Source organism: Sylvia atricapilla, chromosome 2 (genome assembly GCF_009819655.1).
Source record: "Sylvia atricapilla isolate bSylAtr1 chromosome 2, bSylAtr1.pri, whole genome shotgun sequence".
NCBI lineage: Eukaryota > Metazoa > Chordata > Aves > Passeriformes > Sylviidae > Sylvia > Sylvia atricapilla.
The window spans coordinates 58,857,148-58,880,230 of NC_089141.1; the positions used below are offsets into that span (position 1 = coordinate 58,857,148).

General features: G+C 35.0%; 1 protein-coding gene across 1 annotated transcript in view; it reads right to left on the minus strand.

Moving 5' to 3' along the window:
* The window catches only part of DIAPH3 (diaphanous related formin 3), a 205,664-nt gene that overhangs the window by 62,624 nt on the left and 119,957 nt on the right, over positions 1-23,083 (minus strand). Inside the window, exons 23-25 of the mRNA XM_066313364.1 lie at positions 21,072-21,196; positions 12,296-12,460; positions 8,209-8,344 (exon numbers count right to left, since the gene is read on the minus strand). Coding sequence (XP_066169461.1) covers positions 8,209-8,344; positions 12,296-12,460; positions 21,072-21,196 — 426 coding nt within the window. The remainder of the gene's footprint in view (positions 1-8,208; positions 8,345-12,295; positions 12,461-21,071; positions 21,197-23,083) is intronic.

The following is a 23,083-nucleotide window of genomic DNA, read 5'->3' on the forward strand; positions in this document are numbered from 1 at the left end:
TGGTCTCCAGCTGTCCATGATTCAAAGAGTTTGTATTTGAATTTAGTAGCCTTCAATAGAGAGAAACTGCCAGAGAAATCAAGTAACTTTTGTCAGCAAGCTTCAGAGGAAGAATATTTTGGTATGCAGTAACAAGACTGTACTTCTGTACAACCACTGAGGTATTGCTGAGTGAAGATAAGCGTCCTAGCAAATAGCACAGTAATAGAAGCAGCAGCAGACTCAGTTTGAAGGAAGAGTCAGAGACATGACCTTCCCATCAGCTAGCTTTCCAACAATTACAGAAGAGGTTCTTGGCTCTTTTACAACCTTGGACTCAGGAAAGTAAAAATAAAGCATATCCACCAATGCTTTGGTAAGGGTCTTTATTCCTCCCTTCCTCTGCAACTTGAGAGAAGAAACTTTTGATGATACAGAAAAAACCTGAGAGAAGAAAAGCATCACACAGCAGGAGTGAGTTTAGAGGACTCTGATGTCTACCTCCTTATAGAGGAGATGTGAGGTAGTATTTGGAGTAGGAAATGCCTACTCAAATCAAAACCTACTATCTGTACAAACGCTAGAGCTCTTAGAGTCCCAAAGATGTCCCTAGAGATTGTAATTGTTTTTCGTGGTAATGCCATTTTAAGTCAGCAGCACTGTTTTCACATTTGTTGGGAAATTTTACCGCTGTAACATAAACAGCAAGCCTTATGAGAATATTAATCTACAGACATTACTTTACTGACCCTTAGTTTTTTCAACAGTTCTATTTGTTATTGTTTTTCTCTCTTCCAAATACAGCTGCTATTTATTTTTCCTTGGGCTTTGTGTAAGCCTCCATTTCACAAATGCTTTTCAACTGCTATCTCCAAAGATTCTACTTCTAAGTAAAATTTTCAGACAGAAAATAATTGTTTCTTCTAAACAATTTGCACTTTCGGAGCTACAACATAGCACAAACTAAGAGCGGTTGCTGCATTCTGAGCCAATGGGCTGCAAATAAGTACATGAACCTCCATGTTCCAGAAGACTTAGCACCTTCAACATTTAGTTAGAGCATGACCTGTGACTACTAGTTGTTGACTAAATTAATATACATTCAGATCAGTTCTACTTTTTTGCACTAAGAACACCAAAGTCTGTGAACAGATAAGGTTTGCTGTATCTCATCTTTTCTGTGGCTTCTGCAGATGTTTTACATCAGATGTATCACATTGAATCTTTTAGATTTTTTTTGATTAAACATACCTGTATTTTATCATTCTCTGGAGCCTTTTTCAAGCATGAATGTGCCAATTATTCTTGAGGGAACATCTGGATGTTCTTGGTAATTTACCCAGATTTAAACTTTACTGTCAAAACAATACAATTGTAGCTGAAAAATAACCTCCTTACTTAGGGAAGTATCAAGTGATATCTCCTTTCTGGTGGATTTGTAGCCAATGTCTGTCAAATCTCCTCTCTCATATGTATGACTTTTTTTTTTTGAAAGTTATGCAAAAATTAAATCTACTCTCCAAAATCATCATGAGCTTACTACCAACTGCCCAGTAAATATTAACACAAGTAAATACTGAGTAATCAACTCTAAAAGGTCTCAGAGTTCTTTCCACCATTGTAATTTAACATAAGAGGAAGAGGTTACACTCCTCACATTTATGGAAAAGAGTTATTTCCCACTGTCCTCCTAATAAAAGTGATTCTTAAGAATGAATTCAAATAACAGCAAGTGACCTCAGAAATCCTCTTGGTGAAGAGGGTCCAATTTGAGGATAAGTGGAGGCAATCAGGGAACAAGTGGAAAAAGTTATCAGCACCAGGGAAGAACCGACTTGAGTGGAGCACTTGAAATTCCAAAAGGGGAAACTACCTGAAGAAAATAACTTACACAAAATGCTTGTTGGATATTAATAATATATCCTTACGAGGTCATATATATGATTGTCAGATCTTTTGTCCCCTTCACAGTAAATTTAGTTAAATGAAACATATTCCTAAATTCCAAAAAACTAGTAATATACATACAATTGTCCAAAAATCTGTATTTTTTCAGGATATTAACCCAGCAGACATTTTAAAACAAATTACCAACATGTTAGAAACTAATGATATAATTTCAGTGACTTTTACAGTCCTTCACTCGCTTCAGAGGAAAGGAATAGTCTTGAGAAGTATTGAATCTCTTACTTCAGTGAGAACAAACTAATAAGATGGAGTCCTTAAAAACTTGAGCTGAGCAGTAAAGTAGGGTCTTTGAGGGTACCTGATATTATAAATATCTTTGGGGATTTTTAAATTTATTTCAAAGGGAAGCATTTAATCTGTTGGAATCTGAACTTTATTTACCTTACTACATTCACTACTTTCATTTTTTAAACTATCAGTACTGGGATCCATGGTGTGCTTTTGTTTTGCAGAACACTACAGAACTAATGAAAATATTCATATTGCTCAACTTAACAGACAATAATAAAACAGTTAATATTTGAAGAACGAAAGCCTAAAATGCTGATAGCAAGTTTGTCAGACAGGAATGTGCTGATTTTTTTTCCAAAAAGAGATAAACAACATAAAACCTCTATAAAAATAAATGCTGCAAAACTGACTGCAAATAAGGTCATAACTGTTTAAATGAACTAAAACTTATTTTAAACCAGACTATTATGATAAAAATGAAACTGAATAACACAACTGAAAACAAACTAATATGCTATATTGGAAATCAGATGTTCCAATTTGGCATTACTTCACTGCTTTTATGCAAGAAAAGGGCAATCTTTGTAAATAACCACTGATAAAAGCGGCTTGTTACTTAAACAGTATTCAAAGTAAGACACAATGAAGATGCCACAATGATGGAGTTCTCAATTATATTGCAATAAATTTAGCTATTATCTCAGCTACAGAATTCTTTACATTCTGATAAGATCAAAATAATTGATTGGTATGGTTCTACTAAGCATCTGAACAGCATGAGAAAGTATGTATCTGAATGTCAATAGCATGCAGACAAGTGGCATTTACATAAAGATCTCCTTTCAGTGGCTATTTACCTTTGGAAGGATAGTGTGCGATAGCTTGATCTGGCTTCACAAAAGTAAGTAAAGCATCTCATGATGAATATAATTTTGTACTCCAGAGAATATTTAGAGGACAGATTTTATTAACATAAATTTCAAAATGCTAAGTACCGCTCACTACTTAGTCAAAATGCTTACTGAATTCCACTTAATTTTCAAGTTAGGATGGAGCTGAAAGGAAACTATGAAGCTGATACTTTTACTATGTAAACTGAAGACTCACAGCCTTCTTTATCAGTTAACTGTTTGAGCTGTGACCACTAGGACATGTAGGTGTTGCTAAGATATAAAGTAGAGACTTTTAGCAAACTACATTTTAGAGGTGTGTAAATCTGACACTGGTTGCAGGTCCAATTCTCAAAAACAATTTGCAAGAGGGCAAATGAAATGATTCCATATATTAACAGAAATCTATGGTCTTATTAGCACAGGCTAAAATTTATATTGCAAAGCCTACCTAAAATGTTCAGGTTTTTCTAAAACATGCTGTACTGCATATCCACAAAACAGAAAACACTTCACTATAAACTATAAACTATTGATATATTTATATCTGAGATATAAAAAAAGTGAATTAAAAACTTTACAAAGACTTATGAAGTACACATATTTATCTAATTTAAGAAAATGACCATACCAACACTGAATTTGGTGCAACAGTATAACAAAAGAAGCCTGATAAGAGGTATGGATTGTGATATATGTTACAAAATAATTTGTGCAAAAGAATTAAAACTACAGCACTCATATAACCAAAGCCAGTGACAGAAAAAGTGGTTTGCATCAGGTGATAAGGAAGGAGAAATGCGGATACCAAACAAGGATAAGTTGTCTCAAAAAATGTTAATTCCACGGGATTTCTTTGTCTGACAAGGCCACAGTGATATGCATTTGATATGCACTAATAATAAGATAATATTCATTGCCAAAGATGTTTATTCCCGAACAGAATTCCAGTAAGAAAATTAATTATTATTCACCCATTCCAGGAAAACTTTTTGTCAGACCAGCAACAAGAAAAGAGAATACATGAATGTGCTAAAAGGATAAGAGCAACAAAGGAGTGAGAAGAGCCCCCTCAGAAGAAGAAAGTATAAAACAGGACCCTGCAAAAGCAGCATCGGTGAACCCCGGAGGTTTGAAGTGCTAGAATTCAAATCTCATTCACCCAGTGCCGATCACCTGGCTCAGCACTATGCTGCTTGTGGCTTTTCCAAAACTTATACTTCGACTATTTAAAAAATTTTCTTTAATTAATAAATTGGCTAATGTGTTTATAACATGGCTGACAGAGTATACCTGTGATCCAGATGACTCAGTTGTCACCTGTGTATCAAAGGCACAAACATAGGCTAAGACAGATTATTATAGTTTGTGAGAAAGCTTATATTACAGAACTACATTGGAACTCATATTTACCATAAATGTCAGTTACTACTAATGAAATTATTGTTTTCATCCTGAAGAAATTAGTTGAAACTATAACTCGAGTTGCCTTTAATCCAGATTTATTTCTTTTTTGGGTAATATGACCCTTGTAGTCTTGTTTGTTTGTTTGTTTTGGGTGGGTTTTTTTGTTGTAGTACATTCAAAATGGTATAAATACAGTCCTAACATGCTGTATGTAACTTATTGATGCAAGTCACATGCTGGTTATCTTTAATAAAATTTAAATTTTATTACACATTACTTTATGATGTAAGTGTCCCTGCACATGGCAGAGGGGTTGGGGGTTTATTGTCCATTCCAATCCCTTAGCATTCTACTATGCTATGATTCTATATTAAGATTTGTCAATGCAAAAAAAGCCAGTAAATACCCCCAAAGTAACTAAGAACTTTTGCAGTATTATGTAGGTTTGCAGTATTACACAGGTTAGTAGTTTCTTCCATCTTGTGCTGCCAAACGATGATAGGCCTGCTCTTCAAAGAGCTTCCAAAAGCAGATGAAAGATGAAGAAACCCAAATAAAAGGACATCAAGAGCAAAGCAGAATCTGGGGCAGGTTAAATGTCTGTGTTGTAAATGAGACCAGTGGTTAACAATACAAGCTTAGGATGATGATACAAATCCTGTTTTAACACTGGATAGCACCTCAGGTCTTGAAAGGTATAAAGTATAGGCTGAAAGAGAAGCTCTAGAATCATAAAATAGTCACTAATGGCTAATTAACAGTCACTTAAAAAAAGCACAACCTCAAGCACTGTGAAAAGATTGCTTTTACCTTAAGAAAAGGAGCAGCAGCTAAGCAAGAGAAAATCAAAGGCATTGATGTGGCCTGGGGAATTAACACACCCTGCAGCATTTTAAATCCTCCAGCCTAAAGATAGACAAGAGGATTTGAACTATTGAGAAACCAAACCATTTTATAAAAGAATAAGATCCAAAACTGTGCATGGGGAAGGAAAGAGAGATGGTAGAGTAGAAAAAAATAAATCTATTTCTGTTCTAGTTTCCCTTGTAGAAAACCTGTCAAATTTCAGTATGTCATCCTGTCAACTAGGAACATTAGTGGTAGCCATCATCACCAACACTACAGTATCAACTCCATGGGATTTTATACTGACATTAAATTTAGGACACACATGTTAAGACAGACTATGCAAAGGTAGAGATTGATAGGTACTAAGAACTAATTATAGTGATAATGACAAATAACACACAAGGGTAAGATATAGTACAACCAGTGCTACTAATGACTGTCAGCCCAGTAAAGTGGGATTGGATTATTTTTTCACTGTTTTTGTTGTTTGTTTTGATTTTTTTTTACTGCTGTTGCTGATTCTTAGAGTTTTTAAAAGAAGTTTTAAGAGAAAGAGTTGAGAAACCACGAAGTAGCACATAGTATACAGCCACAGTACTCAGCACAGGGATACACAGCCATTCCTAATCTTCAAATTATTTTCAGTTAAAAAGCCATGTTACTTTAAAAAAAAAAGTTGAGATGTACAGTACACTATGATCTATCCACTGAGAAAAAAAGATATTGAAGAACTATTTAGTATATGTACTCTCATCTTTTCTCTTATACCAAGAATGCACCTCTCTGAAATCCCAAAAATAACTTTGGGTTGGTGACATCAGTGAGTTTTATTCAAACAATATTTGAAATAATGTTCCTACAAATCTAACATCTGATCTAGTCACTATATAAAGAAGTATCAGGCAGCAAAAATCAGTTACTCCACAGTCACACTTCAGGTAAGTGTGTTTTTGTATTTTGAAAGAGAGAGGACCTGGTTATGAATTTCTTAGCAGATCAGACATGACTGATTTATAGATTCTTAATAAGAAGACAGCCTTTTGATGAACACGTTATAGCTAGGAAAAAAATGGAAATAAAGGGAAAAAAAGGCATTTTTTGATTTGCTATGTAATTCCAAAAAATCATTATGCCTCCAATCAAATACTAGAAATACAATTATGGTAAGACTGTCAAAATGACAATAACAATAATTATCATTAGAGAAACAAAACAAACAACCCCATTTTTCATATATTTGTTGTCCTCCCTGACAAAAAAAAAATCTAGCACATGTGCTTTCCTTCCAAAATTCAAGTTTTCTACTAGACTTCAAAATATGTTGCAAAAAGGCACAATAAGACTTACAACTCAACAGCGACCAATTTACTCAATGTCAGGCTCAAGACATTTAGAGCTTGAGGTGATCCCAACACCATCTTTTACTATCTGCTGTTTAGATCAGTCATTCCAAACTGAATCTTAGTTGACTCACAGGACAAGAAACATGTTTCTGTATGCTTGCATGGTATGAAAATCCCAGGCTACTTAAAGACAAGGAGAGGACAAGTGTTTAGTTGCCCACCACATCAGCCAAAGTGGAAGGTTTCACTATCAGAGGCCTACATTCACATGTGTATATAACACATAAGTCTCCAACATTGGCACCTGTATTCTGGGAACACTGAACATGACATTCTGAAGAACAGGACTTGAGAACAGCTTTAACTTTGACTAAAAGATTAACAATTTTCCATCCAAAATGCTATCAGTCATACGTACAACATGTCTGAGGGAAATCTCATTTGAAACATTTCCAACCATGCATAAATACAAACCCTACTTTTAACCCTTCCTAGTCCTCTGCAGCCTCCTCTATCTTCTGTGAGCCTTGAAAAGATTGTCATTGGTGGTTTTCTGATTGGATCTTGAACTGTACTTCTAAAAAATCAGAATTTTTGTGTTCAGAGAGCAGCTGCCTGATTTTCCCCAAGAAAGCTTTAGACTCACACCTCAAAAAATGGATAACCTTATAAAAATAAATCAAAGACTTTTGGTCTGAACCACCTCCAAAATTAAACACACCTACTTTGGCTATTAGTGAAAACTGGAAGAGACACATAATCATTTATGCCAAAGGTGCCATCCAGGGTTTAGGTAGGGAATTGTTTAACAAGACCTGCTCACAAAAAAAAAAAAAAAAAAAAACACCAAAAAAACCCACAAACAAACAAAAAAAAACCAACCACAATAGCTCATGGCAATTTACAATTTGTCATATATCATTATGAAGGACTACAGAAGCTCAGTCTAGGATAAAATACAGGCATATAGAGGATCATCAGACACCTCTTTTAGTAACAGAAAACTCACAGCATCTGCCATCTCTTTTGGTACAAAAGACAATATAGAACCAGTAACTTTTAAAATGAATGGCTGAGGGGGTTTTTGAGGTGTTTCAACAGGGACCTGTTAAAATAACACTTGACATACTCAAAGAAAAATAATAAAGTAATTCAGAAAGGGCTTAGTCTTATAAAAGAACAAAAATGAGTATGCAATCTTAGTTAAATAAAATGGTTTGTGATTTGGAAAATGTCTATTCTCAAGTAACATAAAGGGTTCTGAACATAACTGAACTTAGTCTTGGTTACACAAGGTTCAATATGGTCCAATGGAAAAATAAAAAGCAGCAATTTGAGTTTTTTTATAACTCAAAACCCCAGGCGATTAGGAAAGCTTATTAAAAAAACCCAAAATTTAAACACTTCTTTGCTGAAAACTAATCAGTGAAAAAGCATTCATCTATGTTTTTTTTTTCTTGTAGAACACTCGGATAATGAAAAAAATAGAAGTTTTATTGCCAGTAAAATGCTTGGTAAAATGTGTTTTCTACATCACTTACCTGTTTTCATTTCTAACAAGCGTTTTTTCTTTTGTTGTCTCTCTAGTTTTTCTTTTTCTGCCTTCTCCTTAGCTATTTTAGCACGTCTCTGCTTTTCTTCTGCTTCCCTTCTTCTCATATTTTCTTTTACTGCTTGCTATGAAGAAAAGTAATAGAGTTCCATTAAAATGGAAGTCTTAGCAAAAACAAAGCTGAATCTTAAATATTAAAAAAAAAAGCTTTCAAATGGTATCCCCTAACTAACCTTAATTCATCAAATCAAGGAAATATTTTACATTCCATATTTAGTACATTTTATTCAGAAGAGTAAGCAAATTCAGAATAAATATATTAAAAGCATACTAATTGCCCCCAAAATGAGGATTATAAACTCAGCAAGAAATACATCTTAAGAATACACATGTTAATGTAGGAATAATTCAAAATGTTTAAACCACCTTGTTCTACAAAAATGTATGTTACCATTCGTAGTTTCAACAATCTCAACACTTTCTTCTTTCTCATGATACCACTATACCAAGCAAAACATGGCTGCCTGGGTAACTATGCTGCATTTTCATTATTCTTATCAACATTTGCATTAATTCACTGGGTTTATAAATTCTGGTTAATATCTGTACAATTCGGTTTATTTTGAATTATAAATATGTACTCCAAAACTTCCACTGAAGCTAAAACAGAACAATGAGTTTCAGAGTTTTGAAATAAAAATTTTGCATATTCAGACATTAAGCAAAAGAATACTATTACATTCAATTCAGTTTTAATAGAAGTATTTTGGAATTATCTTTTTATTATTTTAGTGTTAGCCATGTATGCTGGTAAACTCCCAGTGCTCTGAGAATTTGCATTAAAGGTAAAGTGCACCTATTCATTGCAGAAAGTCGGGTTTTATTCAAAGCAGTTACATAGAACCCTGTCTTTCACAATATATTACAGTGTCCCCTCTTACAAAACAGCTAACATCTTCACAAGGTCTGTGGCAAAAGCTGCAACTTTGCAGAGATAATTAATGTCTCATTTCTTTTTAGCAGGAAAACATCCAGACTGCACTATGGAAAAGAAAATAATGGACTGACAAGTATTCCATAGCACAGATGAATGTGGATTATGGCAATACTTGCACAGGCATTGTTTGTAGCATCACTGTCATACAGAGTGGCCTGAAGAAGAGGAATGAATAATGCTACATAAAGCTTGTGAAGAAATACTTGTCTTGGATAATTGAAGGAGACTAAGCTTTTTATCATGAAAAAACAACAATGAAATTGATTTTTTAAACAGACCAAAACTGTACTTTTACAGTGACTCCACCAAAATCACCTCTGTCAAATTTCTTGATACAGAGGGAGGAGAGTGGATGCTTCCCACAAAACGCTGAAGTTTTTGATTGAATTAATTTTGACAAATGATTTGCTGATTTTCACACTGGGCATTCTGTAGAATAATTTATTGGGTAAACTACTGGAAAAAATTCAAATGGGACCTGGTACTTGACAAGTACAATATTGGTCGAAATTACACACTTTCCTAATAGAGTGACCAAGGAAATTTCTACTTTGTACCTACTTTTCCGCAAAAATAATATCAGTAGGACTCAGCCTCAGACTGCAGTCATTCAAATGTGGATGTCTATTCTTTCTAATCCCATTGAACAAGAGGGCTTGTTCAAACTCACTTAATAGCTTATACCTTCATATGCAGTGCAAATTGGATGCTTTGAGTATCACACCTTGCCTTTCTCTAACAGAAAATTAATTTGCCACAAACTTTATGTCAAAGCTGAAAATTTCAGGCTGATGATGTCTTGGGTACTATTTAACACACTTCTCCAGGATACCAGGTACTTCTGTAGTTATGTCTCCTTCGAGACATCAGGTAGACAGCTCTCCAAATTCCACTAAATGAATTAAGTATGCATCTCCCTTGACTAAAATACAAGATTAGACATTCAAACTCTCATACAGATATGGCCTAAGGCCAAATTCTATCCTACATGTCCCATGTGTTTTCAACACAAAATGTAAGTGGAATGCCAAGACCTAGATTTTCTAAACAGGGCATTCTTGGGTTCTCCCTTGTAATTTCCAGGGCTGTTTCTAATTTTTATTTAAGTATTTGCTTCATATAAAAATAAAAATAGAGTCTAGGGAAAATTTATTTGGTTGCTCTTCTGGTTCTTGAGGTTAGATCTCTGCTAGAGAGTAGCCAAGTGTAAATAGGAGCAAGGGGTTTCTACACCCTATGATTAGCCCAATTAGCTTACTCTTGGACAGAAGAGCTATTACCTCAAGGTGTGTTTGCTCCCTTTCCTACAATTGGAGGAAAATTCTAACCATTAGACAATTTCTTCATCATGAAAGTTATCCTTCCAAGGAAAGGAATGAGCCTGTTAGCAATACCTGTGATGCTGTGAAAGTTCAGAGGGAGGTTAGCAGTGATATCTGATACCTAAGATGCTCCACTGAGTGCACCAGGAATTTAGCTGTGGAAGCTAAAGCTCTGAAGGCAAGATGCTTCACCCCTTTTTTTGTATCTGGCCAAGTAACTGTACTCTAGATTTGGTGCTCACAAAGTGTGAATAAAAGTTGTTACAGCTACCGAATAACACTGAAATACAAAGTGCAGATCAAAGTTAGCTATAAAACTGAAGTCTAGGGCTCCATATTTAAAAACAGGTATTTTAAAAACTTTTTAATATATTTTCATTAATTAAGAATGAAAAAAATGATTATAAGTAGGAAAATACTTCATGTGAAGTCAACTTTGCATGACAACAAGATGACTGAACTTCACTCTCCCATACCTACTGGTGGCAAGTGGTCTTTTAGTTAGGGCTTCTTAATAATCCCGTGATTTTTCAGCACTAAATTTACAAGTCTTCTGAACTAAATTTTCTAAGATAATAATCATCTTCAATTTCTGTCAATAGTAAAGACCAATACTAAACAATTCTGAAAATCAGCACATTTGTCTCATGCTAGGCAACTCAAAAATCTTTTCTGAAAAGTCTCAACACTTAGCAGCTACTCAAAATTTTGCTTAGTGTCATTGAATGATAGGGGGTTTCATGCTTTATCTATGTATCTTTTTCACGTAGCCTTCAGACTGTACTCTGCAAGACAGAATTATTAATTTTCCTCAAGGTTTCTTCTATCATGTACATCAATAATACCTAACTGTTTTGAAGTGTTAATTAATCTATCTTTATGACACTGCTGTGAAGTAGAGGCTAGCATCAGTGCTAATTTTACAGACACAGAGAAGAAAAATGGGAAAATTAATGCAAAGCACAACCACTTCCTTAGAGCCTCCAACTCAACATGAACATAAGCAGTTAGAATTCTACAACATTTATATAAGAGGTATGGTTTAAACATCAGAAAATAAAGTAATACAACTATTTTGTAATATTTATTAATTCTGAAATCAGATTACTGAGCTTCGTATTGGGCACTGATCAAGTCAGGAAAACACAATCAATGCCCCTGTTCCCAAAAGTTTGGCATATGTAACTTGCCAATCAAAATTATTGCAGTTGAATAATATCTAGGGTTTTAGTTAAACTCTGAAGCAGCAGAGGCTTAGCAACCATTACACATTCCAAATAGTTGCTAGATATGGATTCTAGTTTAAGCCCTTTCCTCAGAACTGATGGACATATGAATTTCAAATTGTTTCTCAGTACCTGTAAAAGAAGTAATTTTATCCACCTATATCTTCAGACCTGTCTGAAATCATTAAAAAGTCCAATCAACTAAGTAAAACCAAACAAGACTGGGAAACATGCAAGCAACCCAAATAGGTGTGTTGTAATGATCAGGCTACAATGAGGAATAGGTGGCAAAATGACTAAGTGAATCTTTCTGCAGATCTATAGGTATTAGTTGGATCACTCCTCCAGATTTTGCCACAAAACCCATGCTCATACAATACTCCTGCAGGAGTGTAGTCAGTAAGTTAAGCTATGCAATCATAAGAAGTCAGATGTGCCATAAATCAGCTTATTATCCAAATTCATACATATAGATAAGATTACAAAATAAAACTTCTAAGAAACATTAGGCATAAAATAAACATATCGTACCATGAACATCATCCTGAAGTTGTTTAAGTCTGTTAAAAACTCCTCCACTGAAACTTTCTTCAGGTCAATGGCATAATATCCCATCACGTTCTGATAGAGCTTTTCCATGTTCTCATGCATCCTTGCAAGTTTCTGAAAATCTTCTTTGGCATGAACTAGGAAGCTGTACACTGCTGTTAAGGCTGCAACAATACTCAGTGAATCCAATCAAATACACTGCTTTCACTTAACATTGATTTGTATGTCACACACTTTTTTTTTTTTTTTATTTCCTCAAATAAGGACCAAAAGAATTACTACATAAATTGCTTATGAAATGAAATTAAATGTAACTAATCTAACTTCAAGTACCCATGTAGTTTATTTAGTATCACTGTGTATAATCTAATAATAATCTATCAGGTATTTATGTTTTTTCTAAAGCTATTTACAATGTCAATACAATTTAATTAAATTAGAGGTGAAAACAATAAAACTACTTATATAAAAGATGAGCAATTCATAAATAGCATCAAAATATTGCATATAAAATAAAAAGCCCTATGTTTATTCAGGACTTCCAATAACATAGTTTGTCAAAGAAGCTCAAAGACAAAATACACTGCATAGTCATTTCCTTATGTTGGGCAACTTCAGGAACTGTGTACTACTTTAACGGAATGGTTAAACAAATATTTATGTTCCATTATTTACCTGCTGTAGTAAATGCTACAAAAGACAAGAAATAGCCTTTTTATCTTTACCCTCAATTGCCCACCTCAGCTGCTGCAAAAGAGAATTTACTGTGTTTGTACACTTTCTACTACAGATTAAATACACTATGGTCACTTTATGAAGGACAGAATTTTTAATCAAGTGCATCAAAATCTAGTCCAACAGAATAGCACAAGACCAGGCATTTTTTCGTAACGAATCTCATACCACTGGCCTCAGTCCATTTTCCCAGGCTGCACAGATCCCTCTGCAGAGCCTTTTGACCTCCAGCAGATCAACACTCCCACATGACTTGGTGTTGTTAGCGAACTTACTTGAGGGTGAACTCAATCCCATTGTCCAGATCCTCAATAAAGATGTTGAACAGGACTGACCCCAAAACTGAACCCCGAGGAACTCCACTAGTGATCGGTACATACTAACATTTTACAGCTGGATGACTGTTTTTTACTCTTCAGGTTTTTTTGCAATGCACTCGCTTTTTTTAGTTTTGTTTAGAAGCTGAATTCCATTTCAGTTGTTCTGTTCAGTTGTCCTTCTGGTTTGTTAAGGTTGCTTTAAAAATATAAAGTAAGAAGTTCATGGGGGATTTTTTGTGATTTAGAATCCAGGCCAGAAATTCACACAATAATGATCTCAGATATGTGCAGGAAAGGAGAAACAATGCACTTTCACAATATTCTACTTAGTCACTAATGGCTACTAGCTGATTCTGTGAGCGTACAACAACCTACCCTATGAGAGTCTTGTGAAAAAGGACTAACTAAAGTCAAGGTTTTAACAATTTAAAAAGACACATCTTTCATCACCCCTCAACCACCTATTTTCAGCCTTTCTCAACATGGCTCTTTTGCCAGTGCAAGCTTCTTTTCATGCTCTTACTAACTTCACAAGATGCACCTCGTAAGCAGCTTCAAACTGCCTGTGCTGACTGGCTGGCAACAGCTCAAAGAGAACTAATGCTGCCAGCCCTCTTTTCTTCTACATCAATTTGAATCTCCTTTACTCAGCTCCCAAGATGAGCATAGCACACAGGAAACTGATCTTTAGACTTGAGATTCTTAAAAAGCTATTGGTAGGAAAGCAAAGAAAGTTGATGAGAGGTTTGTCTATAAATGCTGCCCAAGGACTATATAAAAAAGGATTATGAGAAACAAGACATGACAAAACACAAGCTAAGACTATCAAAAGAAATGTCACCAGTTCACAAAAACACAAACTAAAAGAACAAAACAGAGTGAAATTATAAAAAAAGATTTCCTACATCAGTTTTAATTTTGATCCTAAAATTTAGGATACTTAGCATTTGTGATTCTTGGACTATTAATAGATCTTATGAAAAAATACAGGTTTTTTGCAATTATGAGGGCACTTATTTCCACAGACTGAAGGGTAGAGGAAAATTAGATAAAATAGTTGTGCTGTCTCTCTATATAAATGCCAGATATTAAACATTCCAGTATTTTAAGTTTTCTATGAAGCGAAAACAAAGCAAAAAAAAAAAGGGTTGAAATTATCAGTAAAATGTAATTTCATCTTGTAAATTGCATAAAATATCCTTAAAAGAAAACCTGAGGAGTGGGGGAGGTGAGAGAAAAATTCTGTGATATTCTTCAAGACACAGCTAAAATCACAGCTATGTTAATAGAGTCCATATAAGCTGGTTAATTCTATACCGCTGAAAACTGACTGCCCTTGAATATCTGACGTGTAATTTTAAACACAAAATACAGTATTCTGGCAAGATGTTTTGCTATCTAGTATTTCAATGCCAGACACGATGAATGTTGAGATTTTTATTTTCCATCTGGTGCATTATGGGATACCTCTAAGCTCTTGGCATTCTACTGAGACTGTGCTTCAATTTAGGTATTTTTAATAACTCCTCTTCCCTTTCTCCTTAAATATGGCTTTTGGTAGCCAACTCTAGCTAAACTGGAAACAACAGGGAATACCACTGAGTACAGCAATCCCAACTGTAATTATTATGAACAGGTTGATACATACGCATTATCAACTACACAATTCATTGGTTTTGGATGAATGAAGACAGAAGTACAGCTGAGGTGCAACACAGGTGGGAAGAAAATAAAATCAAGAAGATTGGTATCTATTAACTTTTTCTGAAGTGGCTTTACTTCATGGACTGCCTTTTTGGAATCACTGGACTACAGATCATTCTGCTAATTAATGTAACAGGACAGTATTGCATGGCTTAGACAAGATCTGTGGCAAAATATGTAACTGCTGTATGTTTGGGTTTGCATATTCTGGCAGCTTGTTTCACAGTAAATTTCTTGTCTGAAGTTTATACTGATTTTGACATTGTGGTATATAAAATACTAATATAGTGCAGCATATCAAGCCAAGTAAAAGCAGCTGTTACCCTAGAAAAGATAATGAATAACATTAATCTCTACCAAACACTTCCTTAAAAGACCCCAGTATTCACCACTTGTATTTTAGCAGAATCTTCAAAAGGGAACTGAAACCACGATTATATTAAATGACAACAGTCTCCACAAAATATGGCAAACCTTTTGAAGAGAGATGCACAAAGACTTTGAGGTTACTTCAAACCATTTCAACAAATCATTTTTTACTAAGAGCTAGTGGTGTGAATGCTGTAGGACTCTGTCAAGGATTTCATACATTTTGGGAAAGTAATTGCCATTGTCTGAAAAATACGTGTCAGAGACTTCTTTTTATATACATATACCAAGGTTCAACAGAAAAAAATTCTGCATCTGAATATAACAGTTCAAGAAATACATAGAAATGTTTAGATTTTTAAATTAGTAACTTCTGAAGAGTACTTGTCAAATAATGCCTTTTCTTTGATTCTCTCCTACTTATCTCTATGTTATAAAACTAAAACAAATTGGCAGGTATTTGTATCACACAAAGCTGCTGCATCCACTGTGTAGGTATCATATATTACAAGTAAAATCAGTGCTAGCTATAATACATGCCTTAAGTCTGGACCAGATATTAAAAGAATTATAGACTTAAATTAAATCTATGTTGGTTGCTAAAACCCTATCTCATTACCTGTCCACACAGTTAACATCTTGACCCTCTACCAAAGAGCAACACACAACCTTATTTTACCTGAAGAGCTCAGGTCCTGTAATTTGCAAACTCCTCAGGATGCAAGGACATCTTACAGATTCAGTTTATGTTGCATGGGGAAAACGTCAAACTATGAGGTCAACTAAGTAACCAACAGTTTAGAGGCAGCAAGTAGTCCCTTCCCAGCAGTTGAAATGGGTTGCTTCTACCTCCTTTGGTAATGAAGGTTCTGACTCATTTAAGAGCTGTTTCTTCCTCCCCATTTCTGCAATGTCAACAAATCAAATTAAATGGCAAGGGAACAGCTAATTGATCAAAAGAAAATACTTTTTTCCTAGCTGAAAGGCAGCAATCAACTGATTGTCTCTCAAGTATTAGGATTGTCTCTCAAGTATTAGTTCCATAAGTTTCTGTGAAAGAACACCATCAACACTACTTTTATCAGTAAGCTCAAACTTTCTCAGCTGCTGCTTGGAAAATCAGAAGATGGGAGCTTAATGATAAAGAGCATGTTGACTAAATCACTTAATTAAACTTTTCATATGCAATTTAAATACTCTCCATAAACCCACTAAATTTTTATTTTGAACGTACAAGTGTGTTTTGTTCACTGTGCTTTTTATGGAACATTTCACTCGATGGATTTAATACGTTAGATCAATATCAATTCAATATTCTTTGACTTCCCTAATTAAAGGAAACAGAAGAATTGCGATAATAACTATTTCTTTTCAGCTAGCATACACACGGCTCACAAATTACACAATCTAATATATAGGAGAAATATTCATAATTACAGATTTTGTCAATAAAAGAGTGAACCAACTGTGCATGTCTCTGACTTCTTAAAGAAACAAGAATGCTAATCAGTTCATTAGGGGACTTTGGGTTGTGATATTTAGCGACAGGATGTAATGGCCTGCCTGTCCATGGAGCTTAATTGTACTCAGGATGAAATATTATTTTCTACAAAGCACTATCCTTCCTTTTTAAAACTTCCTGCTGGTTTCTTTTTATGACCTGCATGCTTTTCAAGACATCATCACCATTAGGATTTCCTTGTCATAGGAATAAAAGTAAAGACAGGTCCCAGTTTCATCACGCTGTGCAGGATTATCTAACCTTTACATCAAACCTTTTCTGCTTCGTAATTTATTGAAGTTCCTGTTTTTCTAAAAGTGAGCTGCTTTAATTAGTTTGTTCACAGACATGACTAGAAACCATATTCAACTATGCTGTTTAGAAATTGCTGTCTGTCTGCTGGGTCAGGTAGTAGGTGAGGGTAAACTACTTCTGTTCATAATATTCACTATTCAAAATATTGTACTTGAATATTCTAATACAATGAAATATGTAGTATGGTTGGTGTAAGGACTTAAAGAGCACAGCTGCCTGCTTCAAACACTCTTTAGGCCACAGAAGGACATTGCCATGAGCACGGAAGGGAGAGACAGGATGTTTTGAATGGCAGATGTGAGATCTGGGTAGCACATCTTGAATAATGCATCCAGAAAACTCTCACCGTGGAAATCCGTGTAAATACACATATCACTGATAAAACAAAGATCACCCCAATTTATGGGATAAATGGGCAACTGAAGATGCCTCTCCTCAAATATGCCTCCTAGGGACTATAAACACCACTGTTCAGGTGTTATCTTAGACCTAGGGGAAGGAAACAAAGATGAGGGAGAAGAATAGATCACTGATAATGGACACAAAGAATGCAGAATTTCTGGTCCACAAGGAAAGCCAACTCAGCAATTGTGCTGAAATCAGCTCCAGTTGGGTAGAGGGTAATTCTGGCAGGGGAAGATCACAATGCACTGAACCAAGAAATGCACTGATCAAATGAAGAGAAGGACTGAGCACAGGACTAACAGTAAGAGAATGTGTGTAGCCAATGAGCATCAATTCATTTGTTTGCTAAAATGTATAAATAGTGAAAAGTTTTGAACCATCTCAGGACACACCACCACCAAGAAGCCCAAGGTGAAGAAAGACTAACACCATGCCAGCAGATGCACGTGTGGGGACTATCTCCTGCTTTACATCTCCCTTCCTTTCCCCCTACCCACCCCCATTTACTGTTAAATAAAATGTGTATGATTGACTTCAGCATATCCAGGTCATTATGAGATCTTAACAGTTGGGTTTACCTGTACTGATTTATTCTAAGTAAGACCAAATATTTATTCTGCTTGTTTCTGACAGCACTCAGTACCCAACAATTAGGGAAAACAACCAAGAAAGGAAACTTGGCAAATATAGCATGAAAATTCAAGTGATGATGTTTTTCAGTTTCTAAAAGTCTGTATGTTATTCTTTCTTCTGAGCTAAAGCTGCTTCTGAGTCACTATTGTTTAATAGTTCCTGACATACAAACTTTAGTCACCTATCTAAGCCTTATATGAAATTCATTCACATTTTCAGTTTGTCTGTTATCCATAAAAACATTTCTGTTAGTATGTTTTAAGCTTCTGGGCAGTATTTCACATGGGATGAACCCATAGTTATTTAAAGACACAAATAATATATTCCACTGTTTCCTTCTGTATGGGACACAAAATTACAAGTATTTTTACTGATTATGTTTTCTTAAATTTTTGATTTTCAGCCATCAGAATATTACACTATTAAAACATTCCTTCTGCATAACCTATTGGCAGTTGCTGCTCATTGCCACCATTCTCTGCCACATTATATACTACACTTTTTGAGATGGGGTTATGCAAGAACTGACGATGTAATAATATTACTGATTTTTATAGTATCTTGTTTATATTGTCTGCTTGTTCTCAACTGGATTTGTTGCCAATTGTTCTAATACAGTCTTTCGCTTTCAGGTCTATTAGTCTATAATCACTGAAGTTCACTTGCTGCTTTGTCAGCATCTGCCAGCATCTCCCTTTGACATGAGGATCTTTTTCAAATATATTAATCTATAAAAAAAAAGGGAATCAAACCATTTTTTAACCTAAGAAATTTCTTTCCTTGTAAGCCTTTGCTAAAACACCTTGTTGAAACATGGATGGAAATTCAGTTATGTTCTACCTACTTCTGACCTTTATCTGCATGCTGCAAAAAAATAGACCAGCAAAGGATGGTTTCTCTTCTCAAAACACACAATGACTCTCCTCCATCACATTTTATCTCCAATTAATGCATGTTCATTTTGTATTTAGTCTTCATCAGTTTTCTTGGTAGAGAAACTTGCAGATCCTCCTTGTAGCCCTTCTAAAATACTTGTGCGTTTCTTTTCAGCTTTGACCTGGTCTAGTGAAAGGTGTTCCTGCCTATAACAAAGGGGTTGAAACCAGATGATCCTTGAGACTCCTTACAATCCAAATTATTCTACGTTTCCTCCATTGTTTGATGCCTTTGTGCCTTCGGCTAGCTTAGTTTATGTAAGAATCTGTAGTTTATATTTGAGCTAATTTTCAAATTTTTTCAAGTGTTTTGTGACCACTCTTTACTGCTGGGGATTTATTGCTTTTTATTTTACATTAAGAAAAAGAATTCTACTGATTCCTTAATTTAACATCATCCTTTCATTTAAAATATTACACAGTAGGATCAACTGAAGTTTTCCCTAGAGAAAACCCACACAAAGAACAAATTTCACTTTATGGCAATGACTTATCTTCTTGACAGATACTGATAATCCATGTCTTCTCCGGCAGGACTAGAGCTTTTGAGATGCCTGAAAAAGATGAAGTGTAGATCTTCCTTTGCATTTCCTAAGATGATCACTATCCTTTTTATGTGATCAGTAAAGTGCTCTAATGGTCCTCATATATGACAATGGAATTTCAATCCCCTGAAAAAGTTTATGCTACTTCTTGACAAGGTACTTACTCTGTCTTAAATACAATTTATAACTTTCTATCACAGTATTCCACTCACTTCTGCCAGGAATTTTCATAGATGCCCAAAATGTCAGTAACACAAAGGGAAATGAGGTATCCTACATAATAATTTTTGGATTTTAGATGCTTGGTATTAGCACATAATGTATATAAATTGCATCTTTATTTATCCACTTTTCTCTTGCTGGAAGGCTAAGATACTTCACAGTGGCGAGAGGAGGTCTGAAGCTAAGTTGCAAACACTTATGTGCATCTAATGAAGACAGAACTGGCCCTCACACAGGAAAAACAAGTAGATCCACTTGGCCTCGGGATCACTTGCCATGGCTCATGCAACAGGATGAGATCAATCAAGAGGACTGTGTCCTGAGTCCCCCAGACTTTGTAACAGAGCAGTCTTCCAGCTAGGTAACAGCCTAACCATGCCTGCAGAGCAAATTTCAACCTGTCTGCTCATATTTCTGCTTCCAGATTTGTCTTGGTGCCAAGCATATATGGCCAACATTTGCTAGTGAAGTTTAAGTGAAAGAACGAGTTTTTTCTCCAATTTAATTAATTCTCTTCATGTCACAAGGTTTTCTTATGAAAATCAGGCAGTGAAGTTGGCTGCATGATTTGGAATAAATAGTGAGAAAAAGAATTTTGGCAAAAATAATGCCAGAAAACAGTTTTCATGGGCTATGAATCTCGTTTCAGAAATTTTCTGGTTCTGTGGCTGCATATACAAAAAACATTCAAAATGGTAATGCATACACTAAAAAAAAGAGACACAGGGTGACAGACATATTTTCTGAAGAGATTCTGACATAAAAATACCATGTAACACTAGAGTGTTTAACATTCCTATTATAGTTTCTTTCCACTAAGTTAAGAAACTTACACACAGTTGTAAAAACCAGCAGTAGGCATTTTTTTTCTCATTCATTCCACTTCAGAGGAATCCTTTAACTGGATTGCTCATGTATTTCGTTTTTGAGAGGAAAAACAAGTTATATTTTTCAAAAATACATGTTACGAACTAGACAGAAATTATGCAAATTTAAAATTTAAAGCAATGCAGTTAAATTACTTAGAGATTTTTCAGTTGTTTTGGTTTTTTTTAAGAATGCTCCAAAGGATATTGACATTTTTGTTACAAACTTATCGTGGTTATCTTCAGGAATTGGGAAAGTCTGCAAATCCTTCTCAAGCTGTTGAAGTTGCCTCTCCATATGCTTGAGGCTCTTCTCCAGGTTTTCTGCTGAGACTAAAATACAGAACATTCATTCTGTTAACACACTAAACAAAAACCATTCCTTTCAAAATGCAAGAGTTAAAACCTTAACCAACTCAGCATACTACATTGTTAATTCTGAAATAAAAGCACACTTAACAAATTACAATGCAAGATGAAGAGGTCACTCCATAATGTTCAGTTCTCCTCAATTCTGCATATTCCTTATTCTCACTAGATGTATGCTGTTTGAATGTTGTATTTTGTTTTGTTTTTATGCCCAAGGTTTTGCATTGCAATTAACTCTCTGTTTTAAGTAACCTGAGATATACATATGCCAGTCTGTCTCTTCTGATTAAGCAAAGGAAAAGTTTTCAAGTTATTCTAAGAACCATAAAATTTTTTTCCATCTCATTCTGTTAAAACATAAAATAAAAACATTATTCTGAAAGATTATGAAGAAAACAAGATTCCCAAACACAGAAAATTGGGCTATTAAAAATCTAAGCATGAAACCTAAACCTCAATTCTCTAGTTTAAAAGCACTGTGTATGGTAAAAAACAAAGCAGAATTTGTTGGAGCAAAAGTGCTTGCCAAGCATTTGAGAGGTACAACAAAGTAACACAGGGACTTAGGAAAAAGAAAGGAGTGGAGCTGAAACATGAGGGATTTATAGAAGGATAAAGAAAAATGTAAGTTTTCTTTGCCAGGAAAAGAGAGATAAAACTTTCATCCATTTAAAGCAATTCACGTAAAGTTGAATGCTTGATCTGTAAATATTTGATTAAAATATCAAGATCACCAAAGTAATCTGAGGACAATTAACATATATTCTATCTTAGATCTACATTATTGTCATCGGTTAAAACTTATTTTTTGACTACTTATTAAGTCAACTTAATATTTATTTAAGTTCGATAAAAGAAATAGATAAAGATGTAAGAACGTACTGTGAATTCTAGTCTAACGACTTTTTTTTTTTCTTTTCAATTATTTATTTCATTCATAATGCTGTAAATACCTGTAAAGGTATAGTTAACTTTATCTTCAACTTAAAGAAAAAAACTCCTCAGAGAAAGTCTGTGTTCCTATGATGTTACTAGGATCTGCAGTGGATGCATAATTTCATCCACCAAATAGTTACGTGAGAGAAAACATAAAATACATAGAATAAAGACATCCTTCTCTCATAAAAGCCTGACAGAGTCCCCGAATGACCAGAGTAAAATGCTGCATAGCAACTACAATCCCATTCATAGCAGAAAGGTGAAGACAACTATAAAATTATCCATGGCAATGTGATAAATTGCTTTATAATCACCATTTCTAAAAGCCTCTGGTTACTCTAAAAACAGTGTCTTGGTTTATGTAACCAAAAATGTTTATTCTATTCCATCTGTTGAAAACAGCTGGGGAGGTGTTTTCTTTATCTCTTGTAACTCCAGAGGGAAGGGGTGGCTGCCTTTTGATAATGGGCCAGCTGTTAAAACTGGGTGGAGCAGTGTTCCTTATCTCTTCCACCACCCATCCTCTATCCAGGGAATATCTTCTGTGAACGGGCCATTAATGCTCACCAATTACATGACACATTACATCATCCCAGTTTGAGATGCTCCACCCAGCGCAGGCAGCCAACCAATTCTTACCTAGATAAAAACTGAGACACTGGAACATCAGGCATTCTGGTTTTTCACTGTATTCTGGAAGGAAGACTTGACCCATCTCACCATCACTGGACCTTTTCTAAAGGACCATCTCTACTCCAACAGAACCACATCTGCCACTCCAGGAGGGCTTACTTTGGACTGCTTCCAACACTATGACCAACAGGCTGTCAGGTTGTATTTCTGACTCTGTCAGGGTTTCTAGGATTTTTGGTTTATTTGTTTGCTTGGTTTTTTGTACTACTGCGTTCGTAT